General features: G+C 45.2%; 1 protein-coding gene across 1 annotated transcript in view; it reads left to right on the top strand.

Moving 5' to 3' along the window:
- Nucleotides 1-19,429, top strand: part of LOC112309687 (collagen alpha-6(VI) chain) — a 140,105-nt gene extending 120,676 nt beyond the window's left edge. Inside the window, exons 35-38 of the mRNA XM_024565909.3 lie at nucleotides 1,806-1,902; nucleotides 4,756-5,427; nucleotides 8,194-8,287; nucleotides 17,331-19,429. Of these exons, the coding sequence (XP_024421677.2) occupies nucleotides 1,806-1,902; nucleotides 4,756-5,427; nucleotides 8,194-8,287; nucleotides 17,331-17,547 (1,080 nt within the window). The 3' untranslated portion in view covers nucleotides 17,548-19,429. The remainder of the gene's footprint in view (nucleotides 1-1,805; nucleotides 1,903-4,755; nucleotides 5,428-8,193; nucleotides 8,288-17,330) is intronic.
- The last annotated feature ends 682 nt before the right edge of the window (nucleotides 19,430-20,111 follow it).

Here is a 20,111-nt window from a genome sequence, read left to right as displayed (position 1 = left end):
CAGAGCCCTGTGCTCCACTGTGAATGGCCTGTTTTGCGGTAGCCACAGCGTCCTTTCCCTGCCGCTCTGCCGTCACAGGGTCTTGTCTTCCTTTCTCTTCTCTCATTCGTACGGTGCTCCCCTGTCCTGCTTTGGCTGCTCGCTCAGTCCTTCCAGGGCCCTGCACCTTCCTTCCGCTGCATGTCTGTGCCCAGGAATTTAGCGAGAAGCTCCCTCCTCTACCCCGGATGGCTTGTGAAGGCAAACCCGGTAGCCTCTCAGGGAGCAATTCCATGAGCAGAGATTTCTCCATCTCTTATACACTGAGCAAAAATTGGATGGAAACAGAGAAAAGCCTCAGGGAAGTCCTCCACCCCAACCCGCCTTCCCATTTCCCTTGCTCCTCGGTCCACAAGAGAAAAGATGGTGAGCCTGCAGCTCTCTTCGAGTTTACCTCCAGCATGCAGAGACCTCAGGACGCCAGGTCCAAACACCTGAGAGAATGGATCTGATGGGCTCAGATGTCCGCCCTGACGCAGCCTGCTTGGAGAGACGGGGTCGCCCCATGTAAACGTGACCACCAAAGCCCTCCCTCCACAGATACTATTCGGGTGGGAAGCTTCCCTGAGGAAGAAGCCAGTAGGATTCACAGGGGAAACTAAATGGCATCTGTCCCATCTCTTAGGCATTAGACAGGATCACACCTACCATTTTCCTTCAGCTGCCCGTGATCCCTGAGTGTTTAACCGACAAGCGCATTGTTCTACATGGTGTAGAGCCTCCTTACCTTCCCCTGCTCTCCAGCCTCAAGCTCCCCAAGTAGGTCACTAACATTGGGGCCACATCAGAAGGGGTTGGGAGCTGTTCCGAGGAGAACTGCCTGGATGTGGACCGGGGTCCACATTGCAAAGCCAGCTCCCATGTCTGCTTCATGGTAGGGACTCCAAGGCCATTGTAAAGCGTGTCATGTGATTTCTCTTGGTTCTCTGGGATTGGGGTGGGGCAGGGGGTTGAGGGGACTAAAGGGAGGGGGAGGGGGTTTGTGATCCTGCTCCTCAAATGGCTTCTGTGTCCAGTGTCCTTTGATCGGCCCATTTGTTATGAAACTGAGGGGTTTGCTGCTCCAGCCATTCTGTTCAAAAACAAGACAAGGTCGCAGTTGACCTTAGGTGGTCTTATTTATTGTCAGCAAGTAAAGGGGACTGGAGTTCACTTCAGAAGCTCTGCTTCCCCCAGGGAGGCTGAGCCATTGCTCATATACGCTATTTGGTTAATTATACATTGATTTCTTCTTTGCAGTTGGCTACACTTATCTAGCTGGGTTCCAGACAAGCTCATCCTCTTAAACTTGGGTCTGCAAAATACTCTGCTACATTTTAACATTTAGCAAGAACAACATGTAGTAAGAACTGTCCAGACCTTGAGGCCCTGTCCTAACACTTTAAACTTTCTTTGGGCTTCAGTTTCCCCATCTGTAAAATGGGGATGATGAACATAAGAAAAAACTCACTGGGTTGTTGAGGGAATAGATAGGAAAGTGCTTTGTGGTCTCTAATGACCCACGTGGCACCCACCCTGTGCCAGTAAATACTTTTCAATTATGAACGCATTCAGTAGCCCGGTTAGCTAGTGTGTAATTGCTCCATTTCACAGAGGAGGAAACAGCCGCAGGGAGCGCCAGGGCTCACACCCAGGCGGTGGTGCTCTGACTTGCTGCTCCCTGCCGCCCAGCCCTGTGACCTCAGAAGCAGCCGTGTAGCTCCCCTGGGAAGTTCTTGCAGCCCCACCCACTAAGCTGCTCTTTCTCTGGCTTCTGCTTCTTGCAGATCGATGACACTGGCACATTCCAGGTCATAACGGTTCCATCCGGGGCTGACTACACGCCAGCGTTGGAGAGACTGCAGAGGTGCACGTTCTGCCATGGTGAGACCCACAGAGAGAACATAATTTGCCCAGGTCTGTTGAGTGCATTGAGTCGCCCTTGGCAGGAGCGGCTGGGACTTGGCAGCAAGGACACGTGTGGCCGTGGGAGAGTTTCCCCAGGGGGCTCTGGGCTCACCTCATCACACTGCCTCATCCCCAGATGGAGCCTTTCAGCTGGGAGCCGGCCTCCTCCCAAGTGTCACGGCAGGGGCATCGCATTCCGGGCACTGAGTTTCAGGAAAATGTAGCCTGTCCCACTGCCAAGTTGTTCACGCTCTAAAGTGTATTGATGTGTTTTCTAAATCTCAAACGTTCACAACCCCGAAGAAATGTTGTACAAGTGGCAATTAGCAGAAAGTCATGCATTTCTCTTCGGAAAGGCGCTTCCCGGACTCCCCAAAGTTAAGCAGCAGGTAGATGTGCAGGGCCGGTTGTGTGGTGGAGGGTTTCTTGCAGTCTGCGGGTCTAGCTGGGGAACTGGCTCCATCTGTACTCGAGTGCCCTAATAACGCCAGTGTTCTGGTCATTGGGAAATGAGCGAAAGCCACTGAGGTTACCGGTGGGTGTGACAGCTCAGTTACCAAACGTTTCTTAGAAACCGTGCGCTGTTCTAATGGTTGTACACGTCACTGATGCTGGTGATGAGGATAGTTAATACTTACGCCATGGTGGTTACTGTGTTCCAGGCACTTTTCTAACTGTCTCCGTTCGATCACTACAATCCAAACGCTTGAACTATCATTAGCTCCATTTTACAGATGAGGAAAATGAGGCTTAGAGAGATGAAATCATTTGCTCGGGGCTCTGCAGCCAGATCAAACCCAAGAAAACTAGCTTTAAAAATCCTGCCGTTTATCAGTAACACAGATCCCATTATTCTGCTTCTTGAAACTGTGTTTGGCCTTGAAGACGTACTTGATTCCTCTCCTGCTCCTCCGTGTTTATTGATGTTTGCCATTGAACTGACCTCACAGGGAGGTGGGAGCTCTGGGGGAGAAGCAGGATTCCTTCTAATAATCCTCTCTTCTTCCTCTCTTCCCCTCTGCTTCCCTCTCTCTCTCCTTCTGTCCCTACCTTGATATTGCCTTCTCTCTCTCCCTCCCGACCCCTCTCAAGTGCACAGAGCTTTCGGCACTGGCATTCTTCCTCAAAGCACTTAAAGTGCCAACCACACTGTAGCACTTAAAGCTTCAGCCCACCCTCTAGGTTCTCAGCTGGCTCCCGCCCCTGTCCGTTACAGCAGGGCGCTGCTATGTTGCACAGTCAGAAGTTGCCCATGTGTGACTGGGGATAGATTTTGGCTTCGTTTCTTGGCTTAAGCCTTTGTTTTGTCTCAGAGGCATATAAGGGAAGATATTTTGGCTGCCGTTTCCTACAATTAAAAAACTCCACAAAATTGAGCAAATGGGCAGCCTGCTGTCCCTGATTTCAGAAACTGCCTTGCACACAGGTGACTGTTCTGTCATCTGACCATTAAATATGGTCATAAAATTTCACTGGGTTTTGGTAAGGGAACCAGAACTTGTCCAGAGCCACATCGAGTCCATGAACAAGGACGAAGTTAGGAGGTTGGCTGCATCCCCTAGGATCCTCATTCTGGTTATTACCCTTTCCTCTAATAGCCTTTATTTGCAGCGCGGGCCCCTGTCTAAGTGCCAGCTGTTCACACACGTGTTATCCCAGTCTCTGTCTTCTCTTAGATGTTAGAGAGGCCTTTCTCATCCTTAACCGTTAACTATTACTGAACACACAGGACTATGGAGCGTCAGTCCTGGAAGGGCTCCCCTGGAGAATCTGATCCAACCGCCTAACTGTGCACAGGGATGGGGCAGAGCTGAGGCCCGGTGGTGACCTGGGTAAATGTACAGAGCATGTTACTGGGAACAGTGAGGCCAAAGCCCGGGGATCTTGGTTCTCAAGCCAAGGCGCCTCCCCACCCCTGTACCACAAGGCCTTGTCTCTAACCATAGAACATGGACTTCATATGCAGAAACTTCCAGAAATACTGCTGTTACCTTGGACAAAATTGTTTTACTGTCTTGCCCTTGGTGTCATCTGTAAAATTAGTAGATTAGGTGACCTTTAAGATCTTTCTTTTTTTTTTTTATTTCTCTGAATATTCATGTGGTTGGAGTCAATACAATTTACTCTTTTTATGACTACACATGTTTTGCCAAATGAGATATGCATATTTATTAAAATGACCTCATGCTCTGAAAGCCCTTTAGTATGCAGTATTTATATTCATTTATTTAATAAACAAACATTGAGCTTTCAACTAATAATCACTGTGGAGATAACAAACGTAAACAGTAGCATTGTCCTTCATGTGTAGACACAGACGACACTGAATTGTAACCCTTTATTCAAACCGAAATAAAACTCATTGCTTTCTTCACTCCTACTTTTTAAGCAGAATACTTTTCATAGAACAGTGTGAGCATAATAATAAAGTTCATTGCTTTAACCTGTATATCGTCCACTAGAGAGATTATCAGCTTTTATGTCACGAGACAGTATACCCTTACAAGCATGAGACAAAATGTCCACTTCGATCTTTATAAACTTAAAAATAAAACAGAAGAAGAAGAAGAAGCTTCTGTTGAAAGCAGCTCAAGTTTTACAAGTCAGATAGTGTTAGTGAATGGAATTTAAGACACAGGCTGGATATAGAATTTGCAGTAGATGCAGTCCATGCGCTGGGAAACCTTCCGGGTGTTGGTATCAAAGTCATTTAAGAACTATTTTAAGATCAAAGACTGTGCAGTTTCCAAATGTTGAAATATCTGGGAGGCTGTTTCTCCTTTTCCGTCTCTTTCCGTTGAGTAACCCTGGGTGACTCTTGGTCTACAGATGTATGCAGGCCAGATGCTTCCTGCGATGAAGCCAGACCGCCCCCCGTGCAGTCTTACATGGATGCGGCTTTTCTTCTGGACGGCTCGCGGCACGTGGGAAGTGCCGAATTTGAAGGCATAAGAGACTTCCTGGGAGCACTGTTAGATCACTTTGAAATCACCCCAGAGCCTGAGACCTCTGTCACTGGAGACAGGGTGGCCCTGCTAAGCCATGCTCCCCCCAGCTTCCTACCCAACACTCAGAAGAGTCCCGTGAGAACCGAGTTCAACCTTACCACCTACAACAGCAGGCGCCGCATGAAGAGGCACGTGGAAGAATCCGTCCAACCACTAAATGGAGATGCTTTTATCGGCCATGCCTTACAGTGGACCCTGGACAATATCTTTTTGAGTGCCCCAAATCTGAGAAAAAACAAAGTCATATTTGTGATATCTGCTGGGGAAACCAGTCACTTGGACAGAGAAACCTTGAAGCAAGAATCTTTGAAAGCCAAATGTCAAGGGTATGCCTTGTTTGTATTTTCCTTTGGCCCTACTTGGAATGACAAGGAACTGGAAGATCTAGCCAGCCAGCCCCTGGATCACCACTTGGTCCAGCTCGGTCGAATTCATAAACCTGACCATGGATATGGTGTGAAGTTTGTGAAGTCTTTTATAAACTCAATCAGGCGTAAGTCATAAAAACTGTTTTTTCTTGCACATTTAGAGCATGCTCGGTATTCCCAAATGAAGGGTTGACATGGATGCTTGGAAGCCTCTTATGTGTCTTCAAGGGCACTGCAGGGTCAAAAAGGAAAATATGTAGTGATGAATGGTGGAGGGAGGAAACCTCTGATTCCTAAGCACTTAATTTTCTGGCTTATCTTTTCTTATGTGTCTGGTTGCTATGGAGAAGCAATCAAAACAAAACAAGCAGCTGCTCACACATCTGAGCGCATGCAACAGCTCATCTGGGGGTGTGAGTCTCAGCTTGGACTTTACTACAAACTAGAAACCCTTGCCATATCACATTAGCATGCTGCCCCTTGATGGAAAGTTTCATCAGTTAACACATCCAAAAAGAGAGCCAGAGAAAAAAATCAACATTCTGGGCTTTGCTTTTACAAGATCAAAAGGCAGAGGTTGAAGCAGTAGGAGATACCATTTTACCTGTCAGAATGAAAGATACCTCCTTGCAAAACTTTCTCAGCCTTGTTAATGACTTTCTTCTGATGCCGGTAATTAGTGTAACTGATGCCCGTAAAAGTTTTTTTTAAAAGCATGGCTATATTTCTTGAAATGACCTTGTCTTGAAGGGATGCAATTCATTTTGAATACAATGGAATGCATAACAAGAAGCCCTGGCCTGATACTGGGTGATTCTGGAGGTTGTAAAGCACTTGGTTGAATTTCTCCATGTTTTCATGATATGTGAACACTTGGGGTTCAGATAGATAAAAGTGAACACCCAAGCAAAAGAACCCCCTGTGTAAGGAGATTCCGATTGTCTCAAACTTGTCAGACTTGAGAGGAGCTAAGGCTGCAAAGACACCAACTAGTCAGGACAGGTGAGGTCTGTTGGACGGGGCTGGTGAGGTTCTGCTACTCCAAGCGTGAGTCCAGGACCAACGGTATTGGCATCCCCTGGGAGCTTGTGGAAAATGCAGAACCCCAGGCCCCACCCCAGACATGCTGAACCAGAATATGCATTGTATCAAGATCCTCAGGTGATTCCCGGGCACATTTGGTGTGGGAAACACTGATTCGGGAGCAGTGAGCTCCCAGAATGAAACGTATGTGGATGTGTTCTGGAATGGGAACCAAAAGAGAGGAGTTAGAAAAAAATGGCAGCTAGGGACCATTCTGAAGGAAGCAATCGGAAGGCATTTGTAAGGGTAAAACAAAGGAACATCCTGAAAGACTCTGAGAAACACAAAGAAACATTCCTTGTGAGGCAAAACCCTGAAAGTTTAAGATGGAATTTCCTTCTTGCCCCCCCCCACCCCCACCAAATTTCTTAGTGGTGTTTCATGGTAACCAGTCGCACTGCAGGCACAGCTCAGAGATATTGCCGGCTTGGTCCCAGTCTATGGCAAAAAAGGTGTATTTATATTTATTGCAATAAAGCAGGCCATAATCTTGCTGCCAGAGGAGGGCCTTGCTTCAGTTTGTAACATACACAGCATCTAGGAAACACAATAAGTGAGGTATGCCTGTATACGGTTAGAGAAAAGGTGTCCCGCCACCACCCAGAGAGAGGGAGAGAGTTGTTTTAAGAGTGACTTGGGGTGGGCGAGAGAGACAGAAAGTGCTTTTTGGAAAACTGTAACCATGACAGTTATACACCACTTTTCTAGAAATTCGGTACCTAGAAATCCTCGATCTTGATATTGTAGCTGTAAAAGTACACGAAGCTGAGAAGAGAATTGAGAAAATTGTATGCGAGCCTGCTTGCTTCATCCCGCAGCAGACCCCCAGACTCACCCCAGACCCATGCATTCAACGTGAACACAATGTGAACAGTGGTCAGGTGTGAGCACCCTCCTGAATTCTAGGCCACCTCCCTAAGTTGTGACGACTCTTCGATGCACTGCTGTGACAGAGTTGGCTGTGAGCACAGTCCACATCAGCATCAACATATTTTCTAAGAAAAACAAAATGACTGGCCACCAACCTGATGCTTAGAGTTGAGACAGATAAAAAGTTGAAATTCAGATGCACGGTCAGGGAAACACTGCAGTCTTGGGCCGCTTGGTCTCGAAGCTCGCAGCACAGTCAGCGGCAGCACTGTCTCGCCGCCTGGCACAGGCTGGCGACCGCCCTGGATCGCCAGGACGGGATTTAACTCTGCTTAATTAACAAGTCTGTTCAGTTTAATGCTTCAAGGAAATAAATAATACATTTTTTAAAGTTTCCCATCAAAAAATGGCTTTTAAATGTCTCACTGGTGTGGTAAGAGGCATGCTTTATTATCATGAAAAATTCATATGCTTCCAGATGAAATGAGCGACCAGTGAATTAAACCCAAGATGGTGCTATTGTTTCTGTTGTTGTTAATGAAAGAGACCATCAAGGTAATATTGTTTTCCCTTCACATTTGGATATTACAAAGGAACAAACGAAAGTAACTATTCTGATTAATTCATGTCAGTTAGAGGCAAGACTCAGGACTGGCTCGTGATAACTCCTCTAATTTTGACCAACTTTAGAAGCTAAGGGCCATCTTATTGAAAACCAGGTTGAATTTTCCACCTATAAATTTGGCAGAGATGTATCTTTAAAACCCAGTTTGAGCGATTCCTCTGAGAAATCTCTCATCTCTCATGGCTGCCTAGCTGGTCTTTTCCTTTGATGGATGTTGAAACAGTGAAATGACACTTCGTGTGCAGAGCATTTTGCTGTGATGTTAATAGCCGTGAATGAGGGACCGACTCATCACAATTTTTGCTCTTCCTAGGTGCAATCAACAAATACCCACCAATAAACTTCAAAACAAAGTGCAATAGACTCAGCTCTGCAAATCTGCGGCAGCCCCCACAGCAGTTGCGAAGGTATTATCTGCTTGGTATTACTTGATCAATGAATGTACCCCCTTCTTCCTCCTGTTCATCCATCATTTCCTCCCCCTCCTCTTCTTCCTCTTCTTCCATCCTATTTGGATGAAATCTGTTGATAAACCATATGAAAATAGGATTTGAGGGAATAAGAGGTAATCAAAAGTGACCAAGTTGATTTGAAAAACAAGAAGTAGAGGGTTTTTTTTAAGTGGAAAGCCTACTTGTTGAAGTAAAACAATCGATGGGACTCCCCACCAGCAATGAGCATACCTAAGGACCAGATCTTGGTTTCTAAGTATCGTTCCCCAGTAAAAGGAATCAGGGTTTTGCGGAGCAGTAGCTAGTTCTAGGCTGTGGTGGGGAAAGTACAGTGTGAGCCTGGAATATTTATTAAGCCAGAAAGCAGGAAAGTAGTGAAAAACAGCATTGTATCAAAAGGACAAGGGAGCTGTCTTGAAAGGATTCTCACTGGCCCAAATTTGGGACAATTTGAACATCAAATATAGGATAATGATGGTAGTGGATTAAAACACATTGATTTTTTTTTTTTTAATCCATAAGTATATAGAAAGACCCAAAAAGGGAGGAGGGGGGGAAAGCTCTTTTATATGTATAGAAGTATGCTAGCTAATAAATGTAGAAGAAATGGTAGAATTAGAAAACCACCAGTTTGTAATCCCAAATATGATAACTGAGTCAGCAAGGATAAAGGAATGCTGAAACCATGGGGTGACAGGCTGCTGGGGAGCAGGCTGTTTACACAGAACCACAGAACCACTCACATTACCTAGGTACTTGTTACGAAGAGGGAGATGTGCCTGCCTGTGGTGAGGTCCGGCAGTGAGATCAGTCCGCGCGCTTTAACCAAGACCCGATAGTGTGTGCCTCCTATGTGGGTTTCTTGCTGGAAATGTTTGACCCAAGTCTAATAATGAGGAAACTCCCGGGCAGTTCCGGAATGTGGGTTAGTCTTCGGAACAGCCGGCCTATGTGCTTCATAGGTTTCAACGCGCTGAGCTGCAGAGAGACCTGGGGCACTGTTCCACAGCGGGTGAGACGACAGTGCCGCAATGGCCAAATGTGATAGCGTAAATTTGACTTGATCCTAGTTCAGAAAGAAAAGCTTATATAAATGACATTTGGGGGACAGGTAGGGAGGTTTGAGTGTGAACAATGTGCTGGATGATATTATTGATTCATGTGGATTTCACTGTATGTGTGTGATCGTGGTATCACATTAGTGTAGGGATGTCTTTGTCCTTCAGAAAGGGGTGCTGAAGTATTTGAGGGTAACGTGCAGGGTGCTGCAGCCTGCTGCCAGGTGGCTGCCCTAAGGGGAAGTAGGATAGTGTGTGCATGTATGTGTGCATACAGGCGCGCGTGTATGAGTTGATGTGTATATGCAGATATGTGTATATAGCCAGACGTGTGTGTATACAGATGCCTGTGTGTGTGCATGTGTGTGCAGATGCATGTGTGTATGCATGCACGTGTGTATACAGATGTGCGCGCATGAATGTGTATACAGATATGTGTGTATGCACGTGTGTATATAACTACACGTGTGTATACAGCTGCACGTGTGTATACAGCTGCACGTGCGTGCACGCACGTGCTTGTACATGTGTGTGCATGTGTGCATAGGTGTGTGTGTATACAGACACACATGAGTGTGTGCGCACACAGAGTAGCAAGATGGTAGCAGTTGGAGAATCATCTAGGTGAAAGGTATACAGGTATTCATGGTTGTTCTTTATAATATTCTGTGACCATGATAATTTTCCAAATAATAAAAATAACTTGTAAAACTCAATGAATGGGTTAAACAGAGTATTAGGCACATCTGAAGAAAAACAATGGACTGAAAAATAAAGATGAAGAAATTACTCAGAATTCAGAGAAGATGAATATAGGAATGTTACAGACAGACAAAAGATTTGCCAGGGGTGTCCAGCCCTTTGGCATCTCTGGGCCACACTGGAAGAAGAAGAGCTGTCTTGGGCCACACATTAAATACATTGTGGCACATAATCACAAAAAAACCCACCTCGTAATGTTTTAAGTAAATTTACGATTTTGTGTTCGGCCGTGTTCATAGCTGTCCTGGGCTGCATGTGGGCCGTGGGCCACAGGTTGGACACCCCCGAACCTGTCTAATTGGAATTCTAGAAAGATAAAATGCAATAATATATGAGAGAATATTGAAAGACAAAGAGATGATCACTTTCAAGAACTTACGAAAGATATAAATTAAAAGTTGAAGAAAAGACAAGATGTAACAGGCAGGAGAAAGAAAAAGAGAACGACAGGCATTGTGTGGGGGAGGCAGAACACTGTGGCAAAGAGAACTTACGGCAGCTGGGAAGATGCCCTGCAAAGAAACTGTAATTACCTCAGCCTGTAACTCAGGCCGACAGCTGAGTTACCAGGAGCACCAGTGGAAGTCACATTACTGAGAACCTCTAAAGTAGTGGGAGAAAATTGTTGTCCACTTAGAAACACTGGTAAAGCAAAGACAACTTGGGTAAAACCAAAACCAACAGTTTACCACAGAAAGGCAATTGCGAAAGGAACTTCTGAAGTATGTACTTCAAGGAAAATAAAAATGACCACAGAAGGAAAGACTTGAGATTCAAGAAGAGTGAATGATAACAATTTGTCAATAGTTAAATAAATCTAAATAAGTGTATTTTTAAATAACAGCAATATCTAATTTCTGGGGTTACAAAATGGCTATACTTGTTAAAGGAATGGAAATAAAACATTTGGCACCTGGTGATTTGAACAGAAGAAAAACAATTGTACTAAGACTATATATGTTAGTAAATACTCATTTATGTTAGTTACCTAAACGTGAGAAAGACATTAAACAATAATATCATCTTTTGTTGTTAAAAGCAAACAACATAATAAATATTTTTAACAAAAAGGCAGAAAGGGTCCTGGTCTGGTTCTCAGTTGGTTAAAGCATCACCCCGATATGCCAAGGTTGTGGGTTCAATCTCTGGCTAGGGCACATACAAGAGTCAGCCAATAAATACATAATTAAGTGGAACAACAAATCAATTTTTCTCTGTCTCTCTTCTCCCATCCCTCCCTCCCCCTCTCTCTCACATACATTTTTTTTAAAGGCAGGAAAGGGGGAAAAGGATAAGTAGAGGACAAAAAGTAAGACAGCAAGAGAAAAATACATAAACCAAATATTCCGGTTACAATCAGAGATTGATGGATTTAAGAAACAAAAAAAATCCAGCTATAACTGCTTTCAAGAGACACAGCTACAAAATACGAAATGTAAAAGTTCAAAGTAACATTACGGGGAAAAATATTACAGGCAAACATTTTAGAAAGAAAGCTGAAATAGCTCTATTAACATCAGATGAAATATACTTTTTAAACAAAACCATTTTGTGGGAATAACGAGGGTTACTACACTACGACAGAGTTCAATCATGAAGAGGATACAACAATTCTAAATGTGTAAGAGGGTAATAACATCTAAAAATATACAAAGCGGAAATTGAAACACTACACGGAGAAATTGCTGCAGAACTGTCATCAGAGATGGAGATTTCAGTGTACCAGTTGGAATATTGATAGGTAAAGCAGACAAAATTAGTAAAGAAGTAAAAGAATTAATCAGAAGTAACAAACTTGATTTAATAGACTCATTTAGAAGCCTGCACAGAAAAATGAGACATTCTGAAGGAGACATGCAACATTAACAGCTGTTGAATTGAGGTAAAGAGTTCACAGGTGTTCCTTGTGCAGTTTTTAACTTACCAAGTGTCACCACGCCTGTAAGAACTGGTGCCATCACCCCAAATGATCTGATCACACACAGTGCAATTAAGATAGAAAGTCATAAAAATGGTATTTTTACAGCCCATGCATTTTTAAGTTAAAATCACAATCTGAATAATGGGACAAAAAGTCATAATGAAAATGCAAACATACTTAAAACTGTGCGATAAAATGTTATATGTCAAAACTTATAGGATATTTCAGACTTCATAATTTAGGAAAGTTTATAGTCTTAATCATTATTTCAGGGCAATTTTTTAAGCTCTAAAAGTTAATGGGTTAAACATGGCTCTTAAGATGCTATAGAAGAAAAAATGGATTGTACCCAAAGATAGGAATAAAATAGAACTTAATAGGTTTAATTGAGATATGTTAAAAAGTACCAATAAAGGCAAAAGTTAGTTCTTTTAAAACTTAATAATAAACATTTATATTGTATCTTTTACCTGTATGAATACTACTTACAGTTTTTAAATTAGAAATAATTTAAATCAAGTAGTTACAAGAGGGTTTCTTTGTTTCATTGGTAAATCGTGCTGCACTGAAATCAGACGTGCACCAGCCTCTGGGAATCACACCTAAGCAAATGCCTTTGACACTGTGCCCACTGTCATCGTGCAGCGTGTGCATTTCTGCGTGGTGATCAGGGCCTGAGAGGCCGTCCCTATCCCGAAGCCCCTGCTCGGAGAAGCTCCCTGAAGCCTCCGCCTGGAACGGCTCTCCTCACCTTGCTGGGAGGCAGGGAACTGTCCAGCAGCAAAGGCTGCCTGAAGTCAGGCCTAAAACGTGCCCTGCAGTCAGTCCACCGAGAGCGGGGCTCCCCCTGCTGCAGGTGTCTGGAAGTGTGGACAAGGGCTTTGCGATCGCGTTGGGATTGCGCTCCACGGTGTATACAGCGGGCCTTAAGTGCGGGGGCAGACGCAGTAGTCAGCTTATACAAATTAAAAGGCATTTTGGAAACTGCTCCCTCCTTGCATTGTTTGAAGAGCAACGAGTGGGGGAGGGGATTGGATGTGAAGTTCCTTCCCCCCTCTCCACATTGCCATACACCTGGAGGCTCAGCTTCCCCTGTGTACCAAAATGGTGAGGTGCTAGGACCTGACTGGGGTACCAGAAATTGACATGAAGCCCAGCCCTCTGCCAGTGAACTCCCTGATGCTGTGTTAGGCTGGGACACCCCAGGCCTTCTCTAGTGACCAAAGACTGTAATGAAAGGTAACCAGCCACACAGCTGCTTCTGAAACTCCCTGCCGGAGCCTTTCAAGGGAAATGAGGCAGAACGGAGCACGCAGAATTGCGGAAGGCAGCGATGACTTGCCGAGTCCTGAGAATGACCTGCATGAGAATTAGATCATTCTGCTGTGAGATTTTAAGAAATACAGGTAGAAGCTGGTTCTTCTCAGATGGAAAAAGAAAGAAACTGGACCGAAGCAAGGTCAACCAAGGACACAGATGGCCAGTGAGGGTGAGGTTGCGGGGCAGCATCTCTGGAAGCACTTAGATCTGCTCAGAGGCAATAAAGGACAGAAAGCCACCTGCCTATTGCTTCATTCAGTCAGGCAGGCGCTTGCGCCAGGCTTGAAAGTGCCAGACGTTAAAGCGCTGACAGGCCAGAGCCAAAAGAACTAAATCATAAAAAGTGGACACAGTCGTCAATGCCATATGAATAATACATCTGTTGTGATTCTGCTCTCCAACGTGTGTTTTTTGGGAGACACAAGATATATGTTAAAGTAAAAAGAATTCTTGAAATAGAAGCCATCTTGTCTGCATTTTCTCCTGCAGTGAGTGCAGCATGGCCGACCCCTGATTTTCTGTGTGGGAGGGAGGGAGGAATCTGTGGTCACAGAGAACCGACGTCTTCCATGAGTCCCATCCACCCACCTCATTTTATCCAGCTGCCACATCTTCCCACAAGCCGTGCTGGAGGTGGGCACACATTGCAAAATGAATTGGCTGTTTCATCCCTGTGCCTTTAACTTGACTACCTGTTGTTGGAGTTACCGATCAGTAAAGTAGCTGAACAATATAGAGTAGGAGAAGGAAGTATATAAAGTCAATATGATTCCGAAACAAGGTAATCACATGATTCTTATCAAAGGTTTATCCAATACAAGCGCCTATACACAACAGAGCGACAGCTGGGAATTCAGAGATACGGTGTTTATCATGTTCAACCCTTTTGACAATATAAATATTTGAGTGAAGAGAAAGATAGTGATGCTATGCTAAAGAAGCAGTTACCAATTTAACAATTTTTTTCTTAACGAAGAGGGAGGAATATAACAAAGATAACTAAACTTTCCATTGCATAAAAAGTGCAGTGAGAAGAGGGAACGAGGGGTGGGGTGGGGGGAGAGAGACCAGATAAGATGAACTCAAGCCATGAAAACAGTGAGTTCCAGACTCAAAAGAACATAATCTCCACGATCAGCGGATCCCTGTTTGGTGCAGATAGAAATTACGGCTTTGGGGAATTTGAGTTCATAGTACTTACTCCGGAATTTAGTAAGAAATACAGAGAAGAGCAAAAATGTGGGAGGGTGAGAGGACACTGTGTTTGCACTGATGTTTAGGTGTGACGGCTGTTCTTGGGAACCGGGAGAAGCTCCTTGATCGACTTAGTCCATTCCCAATGGCATTGACGGAGGCAACCTGAGGCACACGTTGGGGGTTGAGTTTCAGAAGCCCAGACGTGCAGGGTGCAAGGCGTGGAGGCTTCAGGGTCTGTGTAGCGTGAATGGCACGGTTTTCTTCGCTGGTGTGGTGTCCCCTTCACACCCATCATTACAGATGAAAGAAGGTATGTGGCACCTGTGAGAGCAGTGAACTTAATTTTAAATTCTGTATCTTTCACTTACTCACATTCTAAATATTGATGTTCTCGTGAGAGAGATCACACTTCTAGCCAGTGAGAGCAGAAAAATCCCCGTGAAGCAACAGATCACGGTGGATACTGCCACTGTGCTCCCGGGCTCCACATTTGGAGTTCTCTTGTATCTGCTCTCAGCCACAATCTAGCTAATTTCTGAGACTTGTACGTATTGATAGACCTTCTCTTCTTATGCCACCAGGCTGTCACGCATTCACTCCAAAAATATTTATGAAAAGCTTATATGCCAGGCTCCTCGCACCTTAACTGTCCAACCTGCCCCAGGCCATCTGCCTTCGTGTGGTTCTGCACCCACATCCAGGTGCTTCTGAACGTATCACATTTCTCATTTCAATGTCTTATTCATTGTCTTGAAGGCTCTTTACAGCATCCCAAATAAAAACCTAGTGCACTGGAAGTAACACTGGACTCTGAGCGTCAGAAGAGTTGGGTTATAGTCTCAGCCCTGTCATTGACCTTCGACCCCTATTTGCCCCTCCTTTTCCTCATCCGTAACTGACAGAGCACCATGGTAACTAGTCAAGGACTCCTGCTGTTGCTCACAAAAACATAGGTTGTTTTTATCCCCATTTTATACCTGAAGAAACAAGGATCGCCCTAAATGATTTATTTCCTCAAAAGTGCTCAACTAATAAGGAAATAGAATATAAAAATGTTTTTGGAACCAAAACTCTTTGTGCCATTTCCCTGGAAAACAATGTCACCTGAGATGGCTCCCTTCTTGTGCTGACCAATACAGGAACCACTAGCTTTCAATTCGCTGAAATTAAAAATTCAGGTTCTCGGCCACATGAACCACATTTCAAGTGCTCAATAGCCGCACGTGGCTGGTGTCTGCCATGCTGGCCAGTGAAGGTTACGGGGCGTTTCCTGCCCCACAGAGTTTCACTGGACAGGCGAGAACTTCCAGCCAGCACTTGACTTCTGTGATTCCTTGAGTTCTCAGCCTGGCGTTCAAGGCTTTTCAGAGCCCGAGTCCCTGTCTCTCTTCACTGTTGGGTTCCTCCTGACTTCCAATCAAACTCTTTATGTGCCTGCCAGGCAGGCACTGTTTCTATGTTGCCCGCTGTGCCTAACACAGTGCCTTCACAGAGCAGCAAGTAAACATTTGGATGGATGGATGGATGGATGGATGGATGGATGGATGGATGGATGGATTGGTGAGTGGTTGGGTGGATGGGTGGGTAGGTGGATGGATGGATGGGTGGGTGAGTGGGTGGGTGGATGGATGGATGGGTGGGTGGGTGAGTGGGTGGGTGGATGGATGGGTGGGTGAGTGGGTGGGTGGATGGTGGGTGGGTGGGTGGGTGAGTGGGTGGGTGGATGGATGGGTGGGTGAGTGGGTGGGTGGATGGTGGGTGGGTGGATGGATGGGTGGGTGAGTGGGTGGGTGGATGGATGGGTGGGTGAGTGGGTGGGTGGATGGTGGGTGGGTGGGTGGGTGAGTGGGTGGGTGGATGGATGGGTGGGTGAGTGGGTGGGTGGATGGTGGGTGGGTGGATGGGTGGGTGGGTGAGTGGGTGGGTGGATGGTGGGTGGGTGGATGGATGGGTGGGTGAGTGGGTGGGTGGATGGGTGGGTGGGTGGATGGATGGATGGGTGGGTGAGTTGGTGGGTGGATGGTGGGTGGGTGGATGGATGGGTGGGTGAGTGGGTGGGTGGATGGGTGGGTGGGTGGGTGGGTAGATGGATGGGTGGGTGAGTGGGTGGGTAGATGGACGGGTGGACAGATGGGTGGGTGAAAGGAAGAGAGGGATGACAGAAGGGGACGGCATTCAGTTACGCTCCCATTAGACAAATACTGAGTATCTGCTATGTGCTTCTTGGTTCCTGGGATTACTCTGGTGACCAGACAAGGTCTTGTGAAATGAAATTTCTGTCTGGGACGGTGGAAGAGTGGAGGACAGACCACAAAGAAGTGTACAAGCGAATAACAATTCAGACAGTAATAAGTGTTATGAAAAAATAGAAGAGCATGTTGTGCAGATTGCCTGGAAGTGGGAGTGGGACTGGGAAAAGTCTGGAAGTGGCAGACTCTAGTGAGGTACCCCTTGAACCCAAGGCTGAACAAGCAGGAGCCAACCATGTGAAGATCTGGGTGGAACATGTTCCACGAAGAAGGAACTTTGCCGTTGAAATTATAGTTGTGCCCACTTTGACTCGATGTCTTATCAGCTTCTGATATCTCTGCCCAATTTAGTCATCTTAATAAACTTACCCTGAAAGAAACATGCAACAGGAAATGGGTGCAACGATTAACTTAGGAAGAAAGATTCATAGAGAGTCTGTTAACGTCGAAGTGGCCTTTATCTTCTGTAATGTTTTTCTTCTGTTGTATAGCTTTGGCCCTGGACCACATAAAGCTGCCCTTAAAGAAGACGCATTACAAAAGGCAAAATTCTTTCAAGATAAAAAATATGTTTCAAGAGCAGCAAGAGACAGCAGAGGTAATACTGTTCGAAATGGTACCAGGATCACATCCCGTACCTTTAAAAACTGGAAAGTGATAAAAACTATTCCCAGAGGACAGGATGAAGGAGGTGCTCGAAGAATTTAACCTGAGGAAGCATGGCGAGACTCTGGACTTACATAACTAACCTCACTGCCAGACGATGGGAAACTTGTATTTAGATGTCTGCCTGTATCTGGAGGTCCCCCCTGGAGGGCTGCACAAACCACAGGCTGTGGATTATGAGGTAACGTGACCCCGTGCACTCAGTGGTATTAAGATATATCTCGTCCATTTACGTGACCGCTCCCGATAATTCCAGCACACTAAGACTGATATATTACACAACTGTTATCGTTAAGAGAAGGAAGAATGAAGAAATATTGTGAAAAGCCTAATGGCGATTATAATTTGAAGGTAAATTTTATATAGTTGTATACGTGTGTGTGTGGGCCGGTGCTAATTCTTTTGCTGGTGGATCTGTCCAGCCCATTGTCTGCACACCAAGCTGCCTTTCTCAGTTTCGTTCTGTTTAATGCTCACCTGCTTAACCAAAGGTGGTTTTGGAAGACCCCATCATTTACCCTAGAAATTGATGCTGTTGGTATGCCATCATTTTGAAACTTTGGCCTTCCACGGTGAGTCCGCTGAGACACATGGCCGTCCCTGCGTGGACGGAGTCGGCTTCCTACGGGGCTGTGCCAGAAGGTTCCCCCTCCCCCCCGCCCTGTCTTCTGCAGTTGTTGGCTTGGACAGGGGAGAAGCAGAGGGTAATTGTTTTCCCCCAGCTCCAAATCCTCCCTCCCTCACTGATAAACTCATTAAAGCCCCCAGAATATAAATTACTGCTTTTGAGCTGGAAGTTCCCTTTTCATTAGAGCTTCCTGCCTGGCCCTTTTTATGGACTTCTTTCTTTCCCATTATTGTCTTGTATTATTTTTTACTCATCCACATACTCTTTAGGCAAGGGGAGTGGAGACAGCCTGTGCTGGGTGAAGCTCTGAGTTACTTTTGCCCGTCAGGTAGCTACTCTGTACATAGTGAACAGCGCCAAACGGGACTGGCAGAGCTCTGAAAAGAGCCTCAAATGCACGCTGAGTGGAAAAGATAAGGGAGTTGCTAACACTTTAATCTTCAAATATACAATCTGTGGGGCTGCAGAGATGCGAAAGTGGTCAGGAAAAGTCCTCAAAGTGCCCGGCCTCAACTAACATTGTCTGACGGCACTCTCCTTACCCGCAGCCAGACCACGTAACTAATTAGTAATCTGATGTTTTCAACTACACACCAAAGTAGCCTTATTTAATGTAGACACCATGTTCAGACCTTACCTCAAATTGGAAGAGCTGGCTCCACAGCTGGCAGTGGGGGCCCTGCTAGGCAGAATACAGCTCTCCTTGGCAAGGGAGGGAGGCCCTGCTTGGATGTACCGGGCAGATTGCCGCTGACGCCTGACACAGTGGGTGTGGTCTGATTTTCTTTTCTATACCTCTGTTCATAAACCCTGGGAAAGAGGGGCTGTCCGCGATGTGTTTTTAAACCACTTCTGCCGTCCTCACTCAGGCAACTCCACAGTGGTCACTCCCAGTGGCTTCGGCGGGGAGGCAGGGAGTTTAAATGTCATATTCGTACTCAGGTAATAGAGAAAAATAGAGCACATCAGGTTTCTTCACGCTTTGTGTGGCCTCGGAGGTTCAGAAAAAATATCTTCTAAGTACAGGATATTCACGAACAATATTTAAAAGGTATTTTAGTAAAAGGCATTTTTCTGTTTAACTTTGGATTAAGCACAAACTCCTTCCTTCTGCTTATTGCTGGGAATACTTTAAAAGTGTGTATTTGCCTTCTCTCTGTATTGATAAGTAAAGTGTACCAAACAAATACTCCCTTGGTAATTGAGATTATTTTAGCATTAGGGGTCCTCGTTATAATCATTTATAGGTGAAGGATCTGAAACATACTACAAATATTAAATTCCTTTAAAAATAAATCCCTAGTGTTAATTGACTGTAAAGAGGATGCTTCCTATTTTCTCTGCACTGAGTTATGAGTCAAATGTGCTGAAGAAAAAAAAAACGGAGAAATTGAAAGCAGATGTAAGCCAACATAGCATCAGATCGCAATACTTAGTAACAACTCACCCAAACGACGTCTTTTCAAAACCGGGGAGGGTATGAAGGGGCGAAGAGTGGGTGGCAGGATGGTAAGGAGAGAAAAGAATGATGTCCATCAGCCCGATCCACTACTTCCCTCCGCGTTCCCCACGTTATCAGTCCTGGATTATCCAAAGGCTTCGGGCTTGCAGCCCATTCTCAGCAAAAAAATTCCCCCAAACTCAGCAGACTCTAAATCTGACTTAGTAGCCAGAAACTGTGAGTATGGTCTCAGCAGACTGTAAGGGACACAAAGGTAATGCAACATGACGATGTAAAAGCTCTTCAGTTCGATCTAGTCCCATTTGTTTATTCTTGCTTTTGTTGCTCTTGCACAGGGAGACATATCCCAAAAAATGTTGCTAAGACCGATGTTGAAGAGTTTACTGCCTGTTTTCTTCCAGCTGCATTGTTTTGGGTCTTGCATTTAAGCCTTTCATCCATTTTGAGTTGATTTTTGTATGTCATGTAAAAACGTGGTCCAGATTCTTTTGTTGCTGCTGCTGTTGTTTTGCATGT

The sequence above is a fragment of the Desmodus rotundus genome, chromosome 8, assembly GCF_022682495.2.
Source record: "Desmodus rotundus isolate HL8 chromosome 8, HLdesRot8A.1, whole genome shotgun sequence".
Classification (NCBI taxonomy): domain Eukaryota; kingdom Metazoa; phylum Chordata; class Mammalia; order Chiroptera; family Phyllostomidae; genus Desmodus; species Desmodus rotundus.
This window is presented reverse-complemented; position numbering and strand designations above follow the sequence as displayed.